This window comes from Anser brachyrhynchus (assembly GCF_964034855.1).
Source record: "Anser brachyrhynchus genome assembly, chromosome: 2".
In the NCBI taxonomy this organism is placed as follows: domain Eukaryota; kingdom Metazoa; phylum Chordata; class Aves; order Anseriformes; family Anatidae; genus Anser; species Anser brachyrhynchus.
Genome location: NC_137695.1, coordinates 20028023 through 20047853, shown reverse-complemented (window position 1 = coordinate 20047853; position 19831 = coordinate 20028023). Strand labels below are relative to the sequence as shown.

The 19831-nt window shown below is 37.3% G+C and overlaps 1 protein-coding gene across 1 annotated transcript in view; it reads right to left on the bottom strand.

Moving 5' to 3' along the window:
- DNAJC1 (DnaJ heat shock protein family (Hsp40) member C1) overlaps positions 1-19831 on the bottom strand; it is a 99260-nt gene that overhangs the window by 55803 nt on the left and 23626 nt on the right. The window contains exons 2-3 of the mRNA XM_080579119.1: positions 6181-6282; positions 5169-5215 (exon numbers count right to left, since the gene is read on the bottom strand). Of these exons, the coding sequence (XP_080435245.1) occupies positions 5169-5215; positions 6181-6282 (149 nt within the window). The remainder of the gene's footprint in view (positions 1-5168; positions 5216-6180; positions 6283-19831) is intronic.

Genomic DNA, 19831 nt, shown 5'->3' with positions numbered 1-19831 from the left:
CTTTGATAGTTATTAAATTGATACCTTGGAGATGTACTAAAAAAAAAATTTCCACAAGCAAAATCATTTTTTTTTTTTAAGCGGAAAAAGAGGCAGTGGTTTTAAATTAAAAACAATATCCTTTAATTCAGCACATCTAAACCTGACTTCTGATTAAACATTTGTTCAAGTTGCCAAGTGTTGCTAGGCTATGTCTGTGCGAAAGCTTTAACACCTCAAGGTTCTGCAGTGTTCTGAAGGGTAGCCCACGGAAAATTTGGATTGCCAAATTTTATCTTCCAAATATGAGGATACTAAGATTAATATCCGTTAACAGGAATTTTGATGTAATAACATTTTTCCTTTCCCAGTAAGTCAGAATGAGGTAATTACTGATGCTTTAACACAAACTCCCTGTTCAGAAAAAACATTTAGCACGTTGTTTCAAAACTAAGACTCTCTTAACTTTTTGTTTAAGAACAAAATAGAGGTTTTAGCGTTTATAAAAATATAATGATGTATTTGCAACGTTTTATAGTTAAAATAAAAAAGAAATATCTTAGAAACAAAACCACTTTTTAAAATTGGATTGATAAGAAGACTTCACAAAAGATGTTCTGGTGAAAGCTTCAGGGAAATAAATATGTAAAATCCCAAAAGAACAAACTGTTTTCATACTACTATACATTTAATAAGCATTTGCTTTCTTATACAATAAGAAATGCTAATTGAGGCATCAAAAATTTGTCTACAAATTGAATAGGGTCCATATATGCTAATGGCAACAATATAGGAATAGTCAAAAAAGCACTGGGAAAAAATGTTTGACAACCACATTCTATTATAAATTATCTGTTCAGAAAAAATAAATTAAGACAGCAGAGTCTCTTGCATTAAACACTTTAAACAGCACTCTGTATTTACTAGGCTATGTCCGCTGTTCAGAACAACAGTCTCCAAGGATTAAGTCTCAGAATCAATGCTCTATTGATTTTACTATCAATGAGCATTATGGCTCACACGACTGGCCATTTTAAGGGAAGATAGCTTCTATTATAACCCACTTTTTAGAATATATACTGTTAAAAGATAAATCACTGCTTTCAATACTAATTAAGCTCTGTATTTGAAAAATAAAAATATCAATGATTTTTAGGTTTTCAACTGGAAAACGATCCTACTGAAACTGAGAAGCTTCCCATAATTTTAAAATCTTACTTTCCAAATTTAGGATGTGGTTTAATTAAAAGTAGATTTCTTGTTAAATAATTTCTTTATAGAAACCTATATTAAGTATGAAGGATAGTCATGTGTAGAACTGCATTCAAAACTGAATTACAAAACATTCTTCTGGTGACCTATATTAATTGCTACCCTATGTAAGAAAAATCAAACTGAAAAGGAAATATATATCTGCAGTATTTTTTCCTCAGACCTAAGTACACAGAATGCAGCAAATATTTTGCATGGGAGTATGCTTACCAGGTACCTCTGAAATGTAGAAGTCAGCAAACTAAAAAACCCCAAAGCACCAGTATATAAACAAAAGGACAAATATATGTATAACTTAAATTGAATCTTTGTTTAAAAACTGGGGATTCTATGCAAGACTTGGTAGTCTGGTGTAGAATGTAACCAACTGCATGACTATTAAAATTTAATTCTTCTGTAAAGTTTCATAAAATAGTTTTTAAAGGTCTTTGTAGAATCAATTATATTGCAAGAAAAATCCATTAACTGTGGTAGCTAATTACAGTATCATCTATTTAAATATAATTATAATTTACTCCTCCCTTTAATCAAGCCTCTGCATTTCATATTTCAAATTATTTCAGAAATCTGATATAGTTTATATACTATAAGCTTGTATTAATGAGATCTATTCTGATCTATGGGAATAATCCACTGGTGTTTTTTATTCTGGGGGCTTTTTCCTCGAGCTGTCAAAGACATCCAGTTCAACATCAGCCAGAACAATTTATACCTATGAATATACACATGTAATTATAATGAGAGCTAAGATAAACACCTTTCTTACTCTAAACAAGTATATCTTGATTCCTTTACAAATGCTTCCTGTAATCAAGTCCATATTGTTAAAGAGGATAAGCCTTGTAGGTAAAGAAAAAGCTCCTTAAAATGGCAACAAACAACGAAATTAACATCTAAGATTCTTGCCTAATTGCAATTAATAGAACTGTGTAAACTTTTTCATAAATTAAAAACAGTCAAAATTAATAAAATATATCATTGAGTTTATTTACCCTTAAATGGCTTAGGTTCGTTTCCTGAAATACACAAGACTATCTCTACTAAAGAAATCTCTATCTATCTATCTCTACTACCTCCTAAAGAAACTTTTCTGTAGAATTTCATACACTCTGCAATGTATACAGAGCATGAAGCATTAAACAAAGCTGCATGCATGTTTAATGTTAACGCTATATTGAACAATGCTGCATGTACATTTCATGTTAGAATATTACAATGTTATGATTACACAGCAGTTAAAATGTGTAAGTGAAAAGTACTACCATAGCAGTATTACTACAGAATATAGTACTAATAGTGTTAGTATACTTGGTATTCTTACTTATACAAGCAACTATATACCTTTCTCAAACAAGCAAGCCACATTTTAATTATAAAGCCTTGTATTAGAATTTTCAGTAGAACTATAGTATTTTAAGAAAGGCTTCTGTCATCAGATGAAGTAAAAATTCACTGATAAATACAAAAAAAAAGCTTTAGAAAAATGATTACATTCAGCTAGCCAACAGATCTGCCTTTCAGAACACTTTCTGTATACACACAAACAATTAACACCTCTGACATTCACCAAGGCATGGAGGAAGGGTTTAATTAGACAGAGTTTTACTGTTTTAAAATGAGTTTGTCACTCACTTATACAGGGCAGATCCTAATTCCTGCTTTAACTGTTTCTACCCTCTGTACAAACACCAAAATCAATGCCAGATTACATCACCTGAGATGAACAGGTACAGCTGACTTCCCCGTATATGAGTCTGAAGCCCGCTCTTGCCAAGGTCATGTAATCCTGTGCCCCAAACCATTTACATGTCCTTTTCCAAAGGGATTCCCTGCTAAACTGCCAGGATGTGCCACCAACTAATTTGCGAGAACCGGGACCAATTTCCATCTCACCCCAGCAGGACTTTGAGTTACTTTAGAAATAAAAACTACCGCACTGCCGAGGGGAAAAAAACAAAAAAAAAAGAAAAAAAAAGCAACAAAAAACCAAACTGGCAGAAAGCCTCGTTACAGCAGACCCAAATAGCTGTCTCTGGAATTAGGATAAAAGTAAATCAGTAAGCCCCGAGATAGACAAAGGGTGCAGCATAGCTTTGCCCCTGTGCATGGGGATGATGGTAAACTTCGAGCCTCTTCCACTAGGTCCAACACCTCCCACAACAAACACCCAGGGTAGGAAAATCCCCAGAAGCAACCACTCTCCCCTTTCACTTGCCATATGGTTCCACGAAACGCATGAGTTACCTTACAACAGCAACATTAGAGGGGGGCAGTTCCTAGCACATTTACTTAAGACTTGTTTTAAGGACATGAGGCAACAACGCCTTACAGGATAAAGGAGAAAAGCCTCCATTCACAAGCTCAACTGTGTTTACCATTAGACGGTGTAATAAATCCGATGAATAAAGGTTTCCATAGAGTAAAGAGACCATACACTGTTATTCTAAATTCTGCGTATTATTTCCAGAAAATTCTCTGAAGGTAAAATACTGTTTGTTCAGCTATACTTAATCAGTGACAGAAGAAATATCAACTACATATCTACACGGTGCAAGAAAAATACAGCAGCTGTTGCCTACGTACAAAAGAAGTTAGTGACAATGAAATCCATAAAAGCTGGAGCAATCTACCACTGCTTTAACTCCTCATTTGCAATTACTGTGTTATACTAATTAACAATATTTTCTCAAACAAGCTGGGTAAATTAGGAAGTGTCATATATACAAGGCTTAAAATATAATGCTCACAAGCTACTGCATCATAGCTCCATGAAAAAAGCCACTATTACAGCTGCAAGGTAATTCCTAGCAGTTTCATGCTAGAAATAATTCCCAGAGAGGCAGTATCACAAAGTATATGTAAACAATGTTATAAACAAATAGGTGAAAAAATTGGGGGATAACTAACTTTTCAAGTGGTCTGCAGCCTCTTAACTGATGATTTTATTATTACTATTATTTTAAAGCTTTCCTTGATTAGGACTTCACAAGGAACTTATCTATGAAAGTGAAATTAAAAAAAAAAAAACTACAAATTTCTAAAAGTACTTCTGTGAAGTACATTTTCATGACACTTAAAGAGAGGATTATCAAAATGTACATTGTCTGTACTATAAAACCTGGACTCATGCCAAGATATCCAGAAAGCCAAAACCCCTTCAAGAAATGTCTTGTAAAGCCCAGCTTAAAGACTTGTAAGCTGAGAGATGATTTACTAAAACTCCAAGCTAAAAGCAAAACTTTTTCAATAGCTCTGTTGTCCTGATAATCGTTAGTTTAAATGGACAGCCTCTTAAAAAGAAGAAAAAAGTTTTCCAGAAAACCACAGATTTTCAGACTTAGCCCCTTCATGTACTGCTGGACCTGCTCCCAGAGCAGCAAGGACAATTATCAATTATCAAAACATATAATGGTATCCCCATCAAAGTTTACAATATTATAGACAACATATTTGAAAGAAAAGCAATGAAACAAGCAGCAGAAAACAATTTTAAATAAGGTATACACTCAAAATAATCCCTAAATACTGTGAAAATAAATTCTTATTGATATAGTGAGATATATCTGACAGTTGAATCAATGGACTATATGTTCAACCACAGCTTTAATAAAACAAGCAATTATAATTAACACAACTCATAAAAAGCAATACAATTGCTAAGTGTTTAAAAATATATTTGCTCCAAACATCAAATAGCTTTTAAAGTTCTTTCATATTGTTAACTTTAAGGGAGGAAAAATCAGTATATCACACAAAATACATACCAGCTTCCCCTTTAAGCCCACACAATATTCAATTGCTACAGAAAAATTACAAACTTAAATTATACAAAAATCATCCAAATACTTACAATTAAATTAAATAGGTCTTCAATTTACCACTGGCATAAATGAATATTTTATTTAAGATTAACTCACCTCTGCCTCCTTTCTTCATCCTTTAAAATTTCATAAATAGCCACCAACTAAAACAAAAACATACAAAAAGAGACAAAAGAAAAAAAAAGATTACTTTAGAATTGAGTTCATAAAATGTAAATGGTAGTATTGTATTTTACATTTGCCAGAAAATGCTCTTTGATAGTTTTCACTTTTTTACCTACAACACTAGGAATTAAACTCAGCATGCAGAAAAAACCAACAAAACACAGTGACAATCATATACAAGGTGTTATCAAATACACAAACAAGCAACTTCTGACAAACGCAACTTCTGGCAAAGAGCTTTTTCCTCCTCCCATCTCTGGACAAAACACAATACTACAACAACAATAACAAAAAAACAACGTATCATTTGTTTCATCCAAAAGATTTTATTGAAATTAAATAGCTGATCTTTAGTCATCTTGAGTGTTTTTAAAGGCAGAACTAATGACAACAGTCTCATGGTTTCACTCTGTAAAGATTCGAAACAAGAAAACATTCAAAACCAAAAATAGAATCTTAGAATCATAGAATGAGTTATAGAAGGAATTATTTTCATAGAATCATAGAATGATAGAATGGTTTGGGTTGGAAGGGACCTTAAAGATCACCTAATTCCAATCCTCTGCCATTTAATTTTCATTAAATTATGCCCACATATGATTTGCATTGAGAACTGATCAGAAATTTTAGTCACTGCTTTTGAAAAGGATGTTTATAAACAGTCTTCAGGTAAAGAACAAAACATATATATTCCTCTTAGGAGTAAATGTCCAAGTATTATGTTTGAATATTTTTTAATATTCAGGTAAATATTACATATGACTTATTCAACAAGATAATTCAAAATCATTGTATTTTTTTAAATCTGGCTACCATAGAAAAAATGTAACTCAATGTTCAATGTAATAATTTCAAAGACATATCCTTGTTCTTACTAAAGTCATTATGAAAAACTTCTGATCCTATTTTCTATAAAAACATTATTACCACACGTTGCACTTACTTGCCTAAACTGTGTTTCTGCATTTTCATCTTTATTCTTGTCTGGGTGCAAAATTAGCGAAAGCTTTCGATATGCTTTCCGAATATCTGCAGATGAAGCATCCTGCAAAATGTAAACAAAACGAACTGTCAGAAACAAATTCACGGACCTTTGTTAGGATGTGATGACAGTCATGCAAGTGCACAACTAAGGCGTAACGTTTGAGAAATCTAACCACCAATCCATGCAACCAGACTAACCCAAACGACTCAACAATCACTGAGCCCAATTCATCTTTCATCTTAACTTCCTTCATTACCAGACATTCATTACAACAATAATTGCCACAACTTTCTTGCTTAAAAATTAACCAGTGCACCTTCTGCACCACTTGAAAGTTCAAGTAAAAACTGAAAATTATTGCAGCTGCGTACCTTCAAGTCACCATTTCTGCAAATCATCATGCTCAATTTCCCAAACTCGGGACTTGCTATGAACACTTCCCTTATTAACATTTACATGAAATTCACCGCTAATAGGACTTCCATTCAACTTCAGTTTCACCACATCTAAAGAACTGCATTTTTCTAAAGTAGCTTCAAATTGCAGTCTTGAAGCTGTTTTGAGGCACTGACATCAACCTATATCTGGATGATGATAAAAATGGCACACATTGGGAGAAAAAAATAAAATTCAGAAATGAAAAATGCGCCCATGATACAATGATTTGCAACAATACAAATTAGTTGCAAAATGCACAAACTTCTGAATTAATGTCTGCCATGCAGTACTATGAAGATATCCAGAAAAGGAAGATTTCAAGAGTTGTATAATGCAGTATATATTGGGCTTACACTCGTCAAAAGATCTACAAAGCTCTAAATTTAAACAGAAGTACAAGCATTCCCTAACAAACATAACCAAGGCGACATTTTGGAAATAAAGTATTCCTCTGACAATTTTGATTTCATAATTCTATGTATGTATTGTTCCCAGTATAGTCTCTTTATCAAAATTATAGTGTCAATGAGGGATTTAAACACACCCAAAAAATAGATCTGAACGAGCTGTGAGAGGAACGGGGCTGAAATAAGATAATAATTAATGCAATACTGTAATTAGTCTGTCAAGCTTTTTATTATAAATCATTATTTTCATTTTTAAAATTTCAGTTTTATAACACAAGGCTGTGTACCAGTTTGGGCCAGGAGGGAACAACAGAGAAAAATCTGGGAGAGGGGAAGGGGAAAAGGAGAAAGTGTGGAAAAGTGCAATGACACTGTAAGGAAATTGGTACTATCCCCTAATGCAAGACCAAAATTTCCATAATCTATTGTTTGTCCAAAGGTGCTTTGATTTCTCACACAGAAGGTTTATCCTAAAAGACAGCATATGTATTTTTTCATTTTTAAATTTTCCAACAGCTACTCCTATGGAACACAAAAGGCAAATTCGACTAAGTACCTGCTCGCTTCCATCTTGCTGACTGCAAGGGAGGTATTTCAAATTAACGTCGTTTGATAGGTTTATTTCTAACACTTACTTAAGGGGAAGGAAGAGACAGTTCGACTAAATATCTCTTCTAAACCCTATGAAACATGACATTCTTGAGATGCAGGCTTAGTAGAATTACATGAAATAAAAGGGAAAACACAATGTAAACAAATATTTTTAAAATGAGGGATTGAGACCATGATAACCTCAAGAAATGAGTCTCTCCAGGCTGTGTGCTTGGGATAGACCACAGCTTATTCCTTCTCTACTGCACATTTAGATGTGCTTGGCGTAATTTTTGGAACACTCCCAACGAACAGTTTCAAACCTGATAAAGCCGTATTTTTAGGAGCTGCCTGGCAGAAATCTTCCAACTATTTCAAACAACAAACATGCAAAAAAGTTACAGTGTTTTCAGTTTTATCTGGACGATTTAAGCCGAAGTTTCATACAGGAGCAACACAATTTTTTTTGTGTAGAAGACCAGGACCAGTTTCTCTGTTTCATACTTAATCAAAGCAAGAGATCCCAAGTCGACTTTGAAAAGTAAAGCTGCTTAAACTTACATGTTGCTTCACCTTGAGATGAACAAAACAATCAAACAAAACAAACAAAACAATCCTTCAACCCAGTCAGCCACTTCATACACAACATGGGCTTGTCCTTAATACAAAATACAGTATTTCAATGCTACCACAGCAAACAAAAATCAAGAATTAGTTTACTGGCCATGGTTTTAGCTAAATAATCTAAGTGATCTTTATTAACATACCAGCTAATTGTAATTAAACCCCCAGAAGGTCAAAAATGGGACAATAACAACCGGAAATGATTCAATATTTGCTATGATGCTGCTATAAATGATTTCATCACTACTGATTCACATACATTTCCAAAATGACAGTAAGCCTGCCAGCTAACTGACTGATTCTTCACAGCACAACACAGAAAAATATTGCGTGGGTTGAAAATCAAGTTCCAAACATGTTAATTAATGCTACCTACGGGTAACGTTATGCATTTTCAGGAAAGGTTCCTGAAGGAAGCTGTCCTGAATGGCCTTAGAGGTGCAAACTGAAGTAATTTAAATAAAAACCTCTCTTCACCACAGAACTTACTAGTACTGTATGGCCCAAAATAGGCTACAAGAATAATTATTTTTGAAGTAATAAAGAACTATCTACCATATTGAAGCCAGCTGTTCCAAGAGACTTTCATTTATAGCTAGCTGACTGTTGGCCACCCTCGGTAAGATTTCCATGAAGGCTGAGGAGCAAAACATCAAGCTGAAGAGTCAGTGCTTTCTAGAATAAGATGTTATTCTAGTCCAAAGACTAGTGAGAAAAAGCCAGGACTCTCGTTTTGTTTGTTTTAAAGACACAGCTCAGAAGAGAAGCTGGATGGCATAGTTTACCTTTCAGAAATGTTGATCTCAGTTACACCTAAAGAGGGAAAAATAAGATCTGCGTAGGCATATAATTTAATAGCAGAATGAGATGCTATTGCCTTAGGCTGATGGACAGACTGACAGCGCATTAGGTGACTCCTCCGCCAGTGCACTTCTTGTTGGCACGTTGTGCCATGATGCAGCCAAATGAGTCTGTCACACTGTCTCCCGCATGTGGAATCATCAAAAAAACTAAAAAGCCTAGCCCTATTCCTTGATAACTGTCTGTTCACAGAAATATTGCCACCAACACTTGCAAGGCTGAATGTCCCTTCATACACCTGTGTCTGGTGAATGGCTCTTATGAGCTGACTCCTACCCTCTGCAATGGCAGCTCCGCTTCTGTGCTCAGCGCCTAATTCCACTTTCATGAGAGCCTTACATTGTTTTTCAGTAGGAAAAAGCCAATTCTCCACCAAGCACATTTTGTGGGAAAAAATAATAATAAAAAAGAATAATGTAAGCACTTACATTAAAGGCCAATGCAAAATGAACTCTCTAAGCTAAACCAAAAACTGCTCAGTTGCCAGCTGTGTAGCTGAAAGAAGGCACACAGTAGACAAGTCAACAGAGGAAAAGGTGTTTTATGCTAGAATTAGTCCTCAGAAATACCAAACAAGCCTATATGTTGTTAGGCCACAGCCTGGCCTCTTTTGTATGCAAATGTATGCAAGTATTCTTGAGGGAATTTTTTAATTACTAACACTTTATTGAACAAGTAGAGTTTTGTGTGTTTAGTTACAAGATTTCCAGGTAGAAGTTCATCTTTTACATTTTTCAGCATAAGCCTTTGCACTGCAAACAAGTTTTTTAAAATACAAACAAGCTTACCATTTGAAGGAATCAACCATATGACAAAAAAGTTAAACACACACATAAGGTACTCTGTTTTAATTCTATTCATTTTTTTTCTGAAGGGTGATACCTATCAGATTCCCAGGGTAGGCAAGAAAAAGAAATATTCTTCTCTCTATGCCATTTATTTTTTGCAGCTTGTTTAATTCAGATGATGAAAAACGTATTACTAAATATTATTTTACTCAGCATCATTTTCGCATTACCCAGTATTATAAAGAGAAGTTACATCATTAGACTACAACCACAAAAGGAGAAACAAAGAATGGATTTTTTGTCACAAACAATAACAGACAAAAAATAATGTAAATTTGCTTTCTGTTTTAAAAAAATGAAACTTGCTGAAAATACGTAAGAGCTAACAGATTTAAATCTGGTTTTCTCATCTGCCCATACAAATTCAGAGTCCCACCCACAGAGTCCACTTCCACCGTTATAATAAACAGAAAAACTGGCGCAGAGCAGTGCAACTCTATTACTCCATTGCCTGCTATGCCTAATGTAACTATGATTACTAATGAAGCTTCAAAAAAGCCTCATTGTGGTCCCAAGACAATTCTTGGTGAACACATAACATATCAGATATTGCCATAGGCAAACAATGATTAGGTCAAGGGGAAAAAAATAATCAATGTCTACATAGTTTTCACTTACCAACATATACAATTCAAAACCTAAATTGTTCCCCTGAGTGCAATGCAGTTATAGAACAAGACTTAGTTACTTACAATTTAGCAACTGCTTCTAACACAGGAAATGTGCTCAATTCATCTTGGGTTTTAAATATGCCTGCCGATGTCTTCAAAGAGGTGGTGTTATCTTTATTAGCAAGGGGAGGGCACGTGGTCCAAAGGACCGAGTAGGCTGACACAAGTCACATTTCTGTTCCCTTGCAGTTTGTCCAATCACTCGTTAATGGGCTAAAAGAGGATGGCATCGGTGTGTCTGTACCACTGCAATGCTGCTGTGCAGTATTTGCCGCAGGCTGTATTGCTGGAGGCGTATGGCAACCAGAAGTGATGTCTGCACACAGCCCCGGTTAGCTGTATTACAGGGTGAAATCTTAGGCCCCAGCACAGGTAGGCCTTCACGAGACATGAGATGTAAAAACCTTTTTACATGTTGTGTTTGAGCATGTGGGGATAGAAGCGCAACCACACTTGCTCCAGAACCCTTCCTAGGTGATTCTCACCAAATTCCTACCAAAACTGTACAATTCAATGGCTTACATTCACTCTAAACTTTGTATCCTTTTTTTTTTTTCTTTTTTTAACAAAGTGAAACGAGCCCCTCAGTAAAACAAACACACACCCAAAATTCCCACCATCAGTACTAACAGCCTTACATTTCACAATACGTGTATTTTGGGCACAAACACCACTGTTTCCCCTAACATCTTCAAGTAATTTCCCTAAAGGAAAAAAAATAAAATCACGCCCACAGGTAATTTCTGCACTGACAAATTGTTCAATAACTCCAGGAGGAAAAGCAACGGCAAGAGGCAGCAGGCAGAGCCACGTATTCCTCTACCACTAGCACAGGATGAGGAAATAAACAAAGGCTCACCCATATCAAACTGGACTGAAATACCACTCCCCTATGTACTTCCCTACATGAATTCACCACAACCCAGTCCCAATTTCAGCTCTGATGAACACATTAGGTCCAAGAAGTACACCTGCGTTTGCCAAGTCGATACTTGGAAACACATCTAGGATGGAAATAGAGCCTTGTAGCAAATTCCAGAGGTGGGAAGGACATGCTGGCAATCCTGAAGGCTACTCCTCTAGGAAAGAAAAGCGAGTGTCTCCCAGAAGACCCCACGGCATCTACGAACCTTTTATAGCTAACAGATGCGAGCTGAGTTTTGGCTTTCTTGCTGCATAACCTTTGTTCAACTCCCCCTTTATTTTTACAGAGCTTCTTTCTAAGACACTCGTCTTTTTCAAGGACGGAGCACGAGCTTAACCCCATTTGGTGCTTCTCTGCAGATGACAGCTCCCAGCGCGCCCAGGACGGAGCCGAGCATTGCTCTGCCGCAGACGGAGCCATGCGCCTCTCCACATTCCCTTGATTTATACAGAATAACAGCACAGCAGGGAAATATGCAGGGACCAAAAATAATGCTAAAAAGGTGTTTTAATGCTTTTTGATGCTGCTAAGTTTTAAAGCAATTCATGAAATGAGAATGAATACAAACCAGCACAATGTATTCCTGTAGGCTTCTGGTAACTGGCACAATCCCTTAGCTGGCATGTTTATTTACAGGGGAGTGTGTCAAATGAAAGAAGACTCTGCTTCCAGCCTAGCGTGCCAAATGAATGAAAATTCTGCTGCCTCATGCTTGAGAAACCTAAAAAAGTGTGTTCTCTTCGGCACATGTGCACAATTACATGAGCTTCAGTTTTCTTGGCCGATTTGAACAACAGTATTTGTATGTATTTTGTTTTTCTGCTGAAACTATTTTAGCCTTTTACCTTTTTTTACTTAGATTTTCAGCAACTAATTATTTTCATACGAAGAATTAGATTGCCCAAGAGAACATCATCATGCATAACCGCAAGTTATGATTTAACACGAGCTTCGTATCTGAGATGCAAAGAACACTCACTAATTCTGTCACGATGTTTTTAGAATTACTCCCTCAAATTCAAAACGAAGAAAAGCTATCAAACAATCACTAAGGGCATAATTCAAGACAGTACAGACTAATCTAGAATCCTGCCTACTGTTATGGTTTATTTTCATTTAGTTTTTCATTCTAGTAGTTCAAAAGGAAGGAATAAGTAGGTATCCTTTATTTATTTCACACATTTTTCCAGGAATGCTGTTATATATTTATTATTTTATGTACTGTATTTATTGTTTATATTTTTACATAATGTTATCTACATTTTTTAGTATAGATAGTTGTGTATATGTATTTACAAGATGTGTGTGTGTGTATTCCCTTACAGACTACTGAAAGTTGTTTCTCAGGGGTTCTCCTGAAAATCTGCCTGTTGCTTCACAGATTTCCAACCTACAGCTCTCAGATAAATGCATCACCTAGAAGACTCCTGATCCTGCAACGTAATCCCAGGAACAAAAATCACTACAGGCCCTGGTTCACATGGGAGGGAATGCTGCTTTAACCATGGACAGCTGATGCCGCACTTGACAGCTGTGGAGCACCAGTACAAGGCAGTGAAGACTTTTGGGTGTTGGATCTGACAAGTTCCAACCCTTCCTTCTATGTAACGCCCCAAATATGCTGCCACTTCATTGGTGATATAGTTTTCTTGCTACATTTCAGCTTCAGTATGTTTCTAGGTATGTAAGGAATTAAAGGAAATCAGAATTGGCAAGGCTACACCCATCCAAGGCTCTTATCTCCTCCTCCCTCCTCCTCTTGCTTATCCTGTTCCCATTACATCCTGCCACCAGAACTGACGTTACGGACCCACTCTCCCACATACCTAGCCTGTCCTTCCAAGTAACAGCTTCCCAGACCTCAATTTAAGCATAAATTTTGGAGGGAGATTACTGATGATCACAGACTTAATTATGAAGGTGTTAAAGAAAATCAAAGACCAAAATAAATAAAAAATAACACACACAAAGCTTTGGCTACTTTCTAATTACTGACTCCCATGCCACCTGAATTGTTGCTGTGACTTTTCTGACTACATCTCTAATAGACTTGTAAGCTCTAAAAGTATGTAAAACCGTTTTTATTTCTGAAAGGTGTTTATAACCCTCAGTTCTGATGTCCAAAAAATGAGGAGAAAAAGGACATATGAGAAACAGGATATAGGATGTATGGTTGAAAAGATTAGAAAGCCATACAAGAAGCCAAGAGAGAACAACTATCTCTAACACAGCTGTTAAAATCTGCCCACTAGCTTATGCATCAGCACAGCATTTACATGCTGAATAATCCCCACAGACATCTACTTTCAAAATAAACGTTAACTATTTAGTTGCAACTTCCTTAGCCCCATCAGCTGTGAAGGACACTAATTTATATGCCCCCCTACATACATCCATCATATATATATATTTTCACACATGGATGCTAATATAAAAACTCATGTAAACAAGTGTACTTCCCCAGCAGTTCTTCATGTTTATACAGTGCTTTAATTTATATTTTTAATTGTTGCTCGACTTCACAAGCATTTTAAGGACATTTAAACAAAAGCTGTTACCTAAGCTTGGAATGAATACAGTGAACATTTTCCTATCTTTAGTAATCCTTTTAATGCACGACACTCTTTAAACAAATGAAAAAAACATGGGTAACGTGAAACTTCTACTGCAAGTGCAAAACCAATAGGAAAGAAAAAAAAACCATACCTTGAATAGTTAAAGGATCTATCTATCAAAAACGAAAAGATGTATCAAATAGGATTTTATGAGCTCTGTCTCAGGTCCACTGATACTCAGTATTTTAACTGTCAAGTTGAGTTACAGAATCACTATTAAGCTGGTAGCTACCACTACCCTCGGAAAGCCTACAAAGATGCTGTTGAACAGAATTCAGATTTTAAAAGATCTCAGCAAACAGTACAATTGCTCTAAAGATGCACTATTTTGTAAGGGAAAGACTAATGGTCCACATCTGGACAGAAATCGTCGACTACACGAAGACGGGATGGAAAAAAGCAGCTAGGCAGAAAGGAGGGGTGAATCACAAGCTGAGCGTGAGTCAGTGTCACGCTGCTGCCTCTCCGTGCAGCGCAGCCCGCTGTGACACCAGCGGCACGGCTACGAGCAGCCACGCCACGCCACGCCGCAGCTGGAAGAGCTCAGCAGATTGCTGCCTCCGCTCCAACAACGCGTCTGAAGACAGCTCTGAGCCTATCTGGACGAAATGCAGAGGGAAGCAACAGATTTGAGTAGTAAGAGGTGTAGGAGAAACAAAAAGCGACTTGTTCGGGGAAACTGAAAGGAGTGACTTTAGTCTAAAGGAAAGGCACGTGACTAGGAACACATCATCCTCAAATACACGGAAGGTAGCTGCAAAGAGAAATGGAGTAATTGACCTGTCCGTATCAAGGCTAAGCAGTAACAGTTAAGTAACCCTCAAGAAGATTTAAGTTAGAAACGATGAAAACTTCCAGAAGCACCATTAGCTACCACCGAACGGGCTGACGAAGCCTCCGTTACAAGCAGATCTTGCACAGGTTTATCAGGCATGACTCGGTCTTAACTGGTTCTGCCACAGTCAGGTATAGTAGATCACTAACAGTCCTGTGCTTTAGGATCCAAATATCCCTTTGAAGATCAGTTTAGTACTTACACTGACAATATTCCAGCAGGATTTACTGCAACCGTTAGAAGTTCCTAGCTGCAGGGCAGTATTCCTGTCACGGCGAAGATGGCAGTTCTTCCCGCCAAAACAGCCCGTGAGATTTTCACAGAACCTAAGTGATCCTCAGAAGGAGCAGCAAATATCAGGAGGAGGCAGGAAGCCCTTCTTTCCTAGGAATCTGAAGCCGGGGGGGCCCTGGTCCATGACTTGGACTGCTAGACATCAGGCTTGTTTTTCCTGCTACAGACCAGTTACTTTGAATCACTGAGAAAATCACCCTGTAGCAGACGTTCACTAATAAGTTATCCATATTATTCGAGTTTAGAAGACTCTCCATCAGATTTATCATCTTTAAGCCGAGAAAGATACCATAAACAGCCAGGATCAGCAAGGTTTTCTTGGGAATGTCAGATGAAAAGAAGAAAACCGGATGAGAAAAAAAGCAGGCAGGAATTTCAACAACGATCATAAAAACTTTAAAACGAATGAAAGTATTTTGTTAATATTTGGTTTATTTCGTAGTATTTGGTTTATTATAAATACACTTTTAATTCCTGCAACAAAAACACCTATATGAGGATATGGTAGAGACACTGTATTAAACCATATCCAAGCATGGCAGTCATAATATCTTCATTTATGACAGAAAGAAGGAGCACCTCTCTCAAAATTCTGTATTTCTTTCTTAACGTAATATTTGTTTCCACCCTCCTTTCCCCACTATTTACCTAGTCTCTGTACCATACTGTAATATTTCTGAAGCGGTCATTTTTCAGCAGCAATGTTATTTTTCTTAGCTTAGCAATGCCTAAAAATAGTCCTGTCCACTGAACCTGACTTTTGAGCTCTAGATGTACCTCAGTCTGCAGTCTTTTACTGGTTTGTTTGTCCTTACAGAGCCCGGAAGAAGACAGGAAGAGCTGAATGAATTCAAGAAGGTTTTCATCTATCTGCTACAAAATCTAGGTAAATCTTTAAAGCCTTTCTCCAGAAAATAGCATTAGCTAAATGGAACACACAGAAAAGTGACCAGACCATGAAGGTAGTTATGTTTTCTATGAACAACATCATATAACGTTTCTCTCCTCCTTCTTGAAAAAAAAAAAAAAAAGTTTCATCATTTATTTTTGCCATACAGAACAGAAAATGCCTGTGGATCTGGAGATCTTAAATAAATAAGAGGTTTTTTTTCCTATTTTTCCCCCCAAATCAACTGATTGAGATTGGCAAAATGCTGCATATTTTTAACTAAAGATTCTACATCACAGACTATGTTAAAGTAACTCTGATTCCTCTGAAAGCCCTGAAGTACATTCAGAAACAGGTATTAATTTATTCAAAATTTGAGTGTTTTTTTTTTCAAATGCATTGCTTTAAATAGCTAGTTTTATAAAGAACTACCAGCAGCATTTATCAAATTCTTTCCATCTTTATTTAGACCACTTTCTACGGAACTAGTTAGAATCTAGCCCTACCCACCATGTAAAGGAGTCGCATAATGATCCCTTTATACTCATTAACTACCATTTTAATGAGCTATTACTACCTCGGGACTCAGAAGACCTCAGGGAGGTTGTAACATGCCACTACCCATATAGTAATTCACTGCTGAGTTAGTACATAGCCTCCTTGAAAGAATATAGGAATGCCCTCCATCACTCTCTGTAGTACAGATGCCAGCGTCAGCAAAATTTCTGTAAGACACAACCCAGCCTAAACCCTAATAAAAAACCATCTCAGTTAAACTCCAATAAGCTTAACAGATTTCCTATTACTACGGCCCACCGCTTTGCTAAAAGTTGCCACCCTCCTAACAGGGTGAGCTGAAAGCATAGCACTGCCTGACTTCCACTCACAGTTTGATGGCATACAGCAAGGCACATCTGATAAAGGGACACAGCAGAAAGCAGAGGACATCCCAAATGACCATTCACAAAACCTGACAGCTCTTTATGACTCATAAACTAGCCAATGGATGTTCAAAGGAACCTGAATAAAGAAATCAAGCTTATCATTAGGAACCATCAATTAAAACTCACACAAACACAATGAATTCATACATCATTGAAAGCTAAAGTAAAACTAAAATAAATTATTTTTTATTAAAAAATCTTGCCCTTATTAAAAAAAAACAAACATACATACGCCATGACTTGTGATGGAACTGAACTGAAGACAGCCCTTCCCATTCACTAGTGACTTTGTATGGAAATTGGTATTACAGTCACTAAAAATGCCTATCTGACATAACTTCTACTGAGAATGAGCCAAGCACTCCTGAAGAAAGATACTTACCTCTCAAAATTTATGGCAGCTGTAGGCAGACACTGTTACGCACAGTGGCACACTGTTCCCTGAATTGCCCTCTATGTTTTTTAAATTCAAGTGTTTGCACTGAACCCAAGTGAGAGGCAGAAAGTTGCACATGCCCAAGTGAGAGGCAGAAAGATCACTTTCCTGCTTTTCATAAAACCATTCCCTGCAAGGAGTTACTGTTCTTTTCCAGTACCACCTTAGAGGCACCCCATTTGCGCCAGGAAAGGAGGGAAGTAATTCATTCAGATCCATAAACTGCCTCCCTCCTGGTCTGCAAGAGGCAGAAGAGCAGAGCAAGACCTCCAGGCACTACTCACACAGAAGAGCCCCTCGTGGGGGCATTCCCACCTGGGAGCAGCCTAGGAAGAGCTGGTAGAGGCAGTCACCCCCAGCCTCTGCCATGCTCCAGAACTGCAGACAAGTCCAGCAGAAGCAGAGGGCAGGCATGCACAAAGAGCCAAAGCTGAGATGGTGGGAGTGAAGCGAACACTTTTCCCTACCTGAGCATTTTTCAGCTAGGTGAGTGCAACGCCCTGCAACCTCATCGCTACAAAAGGCAGCGGGTATCAAACGCGTGTATGAGCACACATGTGCCTGCTCCTCTCCTCACCCAGACTTTAAAATAATTCAGCGCAAACTAGCCTTTTTTTTGCCAGGAAGCTAAGTAGCCTGTCAGCACTGTCACAGGGCTGAGAGAGACAAAATAATAGTTCTCACCCTCTATAGTCAAAGTAATGGAGCAAATGTACGTTCATTTTTCAGTCACTGATAGTAAAAGGCAGCATTTGGACGGACCGTATTTGCCTCCTCTCGTCTCTCATTCACCCACAGAGCCCCATTCTCGTCATAAGGAATGTATCTGTTTGCTCCCTCCCCGTTTTCATTTCCTCACCATCACGAGCCCAAGTAACGAGCAGATAAGAGGAATTTTCTCCTGGCACTGGAAGGAGAGCTCCTCAATCTGGAGGCAACAGCACGGCGCAGGACAGACGGCAGCAGCCGACTGCAGGGAGCAGAAAGTTGGCTGAGTAGAGCTGGTAGCAAGACAAACTGCAAAAGGAGGAAAGATCAAAATAAAGGGGAAGAGCATGCATTTTTCTACGCCTATGGAAAAGAAGAATTAGCAGTTGAGTGAACAGCAATACAAACTTGGCACAGGTTACATGCCATTAACTATGCTACGAGAAATCTGTTTCAGCCAACTGACCGCAGAAGATAGTGACTATTACTAATTCATTTACTTGCCTCTCAACATAGGATTACGGGATTATCAGCATTAAAGATAACAGTGAAAGTCAGAAGATAAAACTCTGATACCACGGTCTCTAGTAGAAGCACTGACAAGCGAAGACTATTTCAAAACTAAAAGCCATAGGAAAAGTTTTGTGACCACGGGAGTTAAGTGAAGCAAAGATAAATTACCATACAATACTTTAACATTGGTTCTCCCCCAGATTCTCAAATTATAAACAGAAAGTCAAGACTTGAAGAAAGATCAACAGACAGGCAAGAATATTTAGTAACTTCTGCCACAGGTAGGGAAGAAAGGAATAAAGCTGCAAGCCTGCAAGCTACTACATGGAAAAAAGCATTCCGTTACTGACAACCCCACAAGCATAAACCATAGGCCAAAGCCACGTTTCCCTCTATCTCATAACCTCAGCCATGGAATCAAATCCAAGAAATTGCATCAGCCAGATGCAATTTCTTCCTCTCGTAACTTGTTAGGGGCGGGGGAAGGCTCTTTTTCAGAACCAACAAAACAAAAACCAAACAGCGGTGGCAGAAAGATTGCAAAATTATTTCTGAAAGAGTAAGTCACAGCAAGTATCACTGGCCAAAATAAAAGAAATATTGGCTGCAGGGCAAAGAAACCGAGTAAGCAGGAAGAAAAGCAGAGGACTAGAATGAGTGTTTCCTTATCGAGCTTCCCTCTCCCAATTAGTCCCACACAAACCCTGAGCAGTCAGGCAGATGCCAGCAGTGGGAGCCGAATACCCCGTGGCAATGTCAACAAAGAGCACACTGTTGGCAAACAAACCAAAAGGATAAAAAGTTTTGGTCAAGTTCTATTTTTGTTCTCTTTTGCTATCAGGAGAAAAGTTGGTACCTTATTTTTTGGGTGTTGGTTTGTGTTGTTTTTTTTTTTTTTAAGTAAGTAGCAAGAGAAATTACTGTTGAAAATAGTGAGATTGTTAAAAGAATGATTTATTTAAATTCTAAACTTACGGTTTAAAAATTAAGGGGTAACAGAAATATGACAA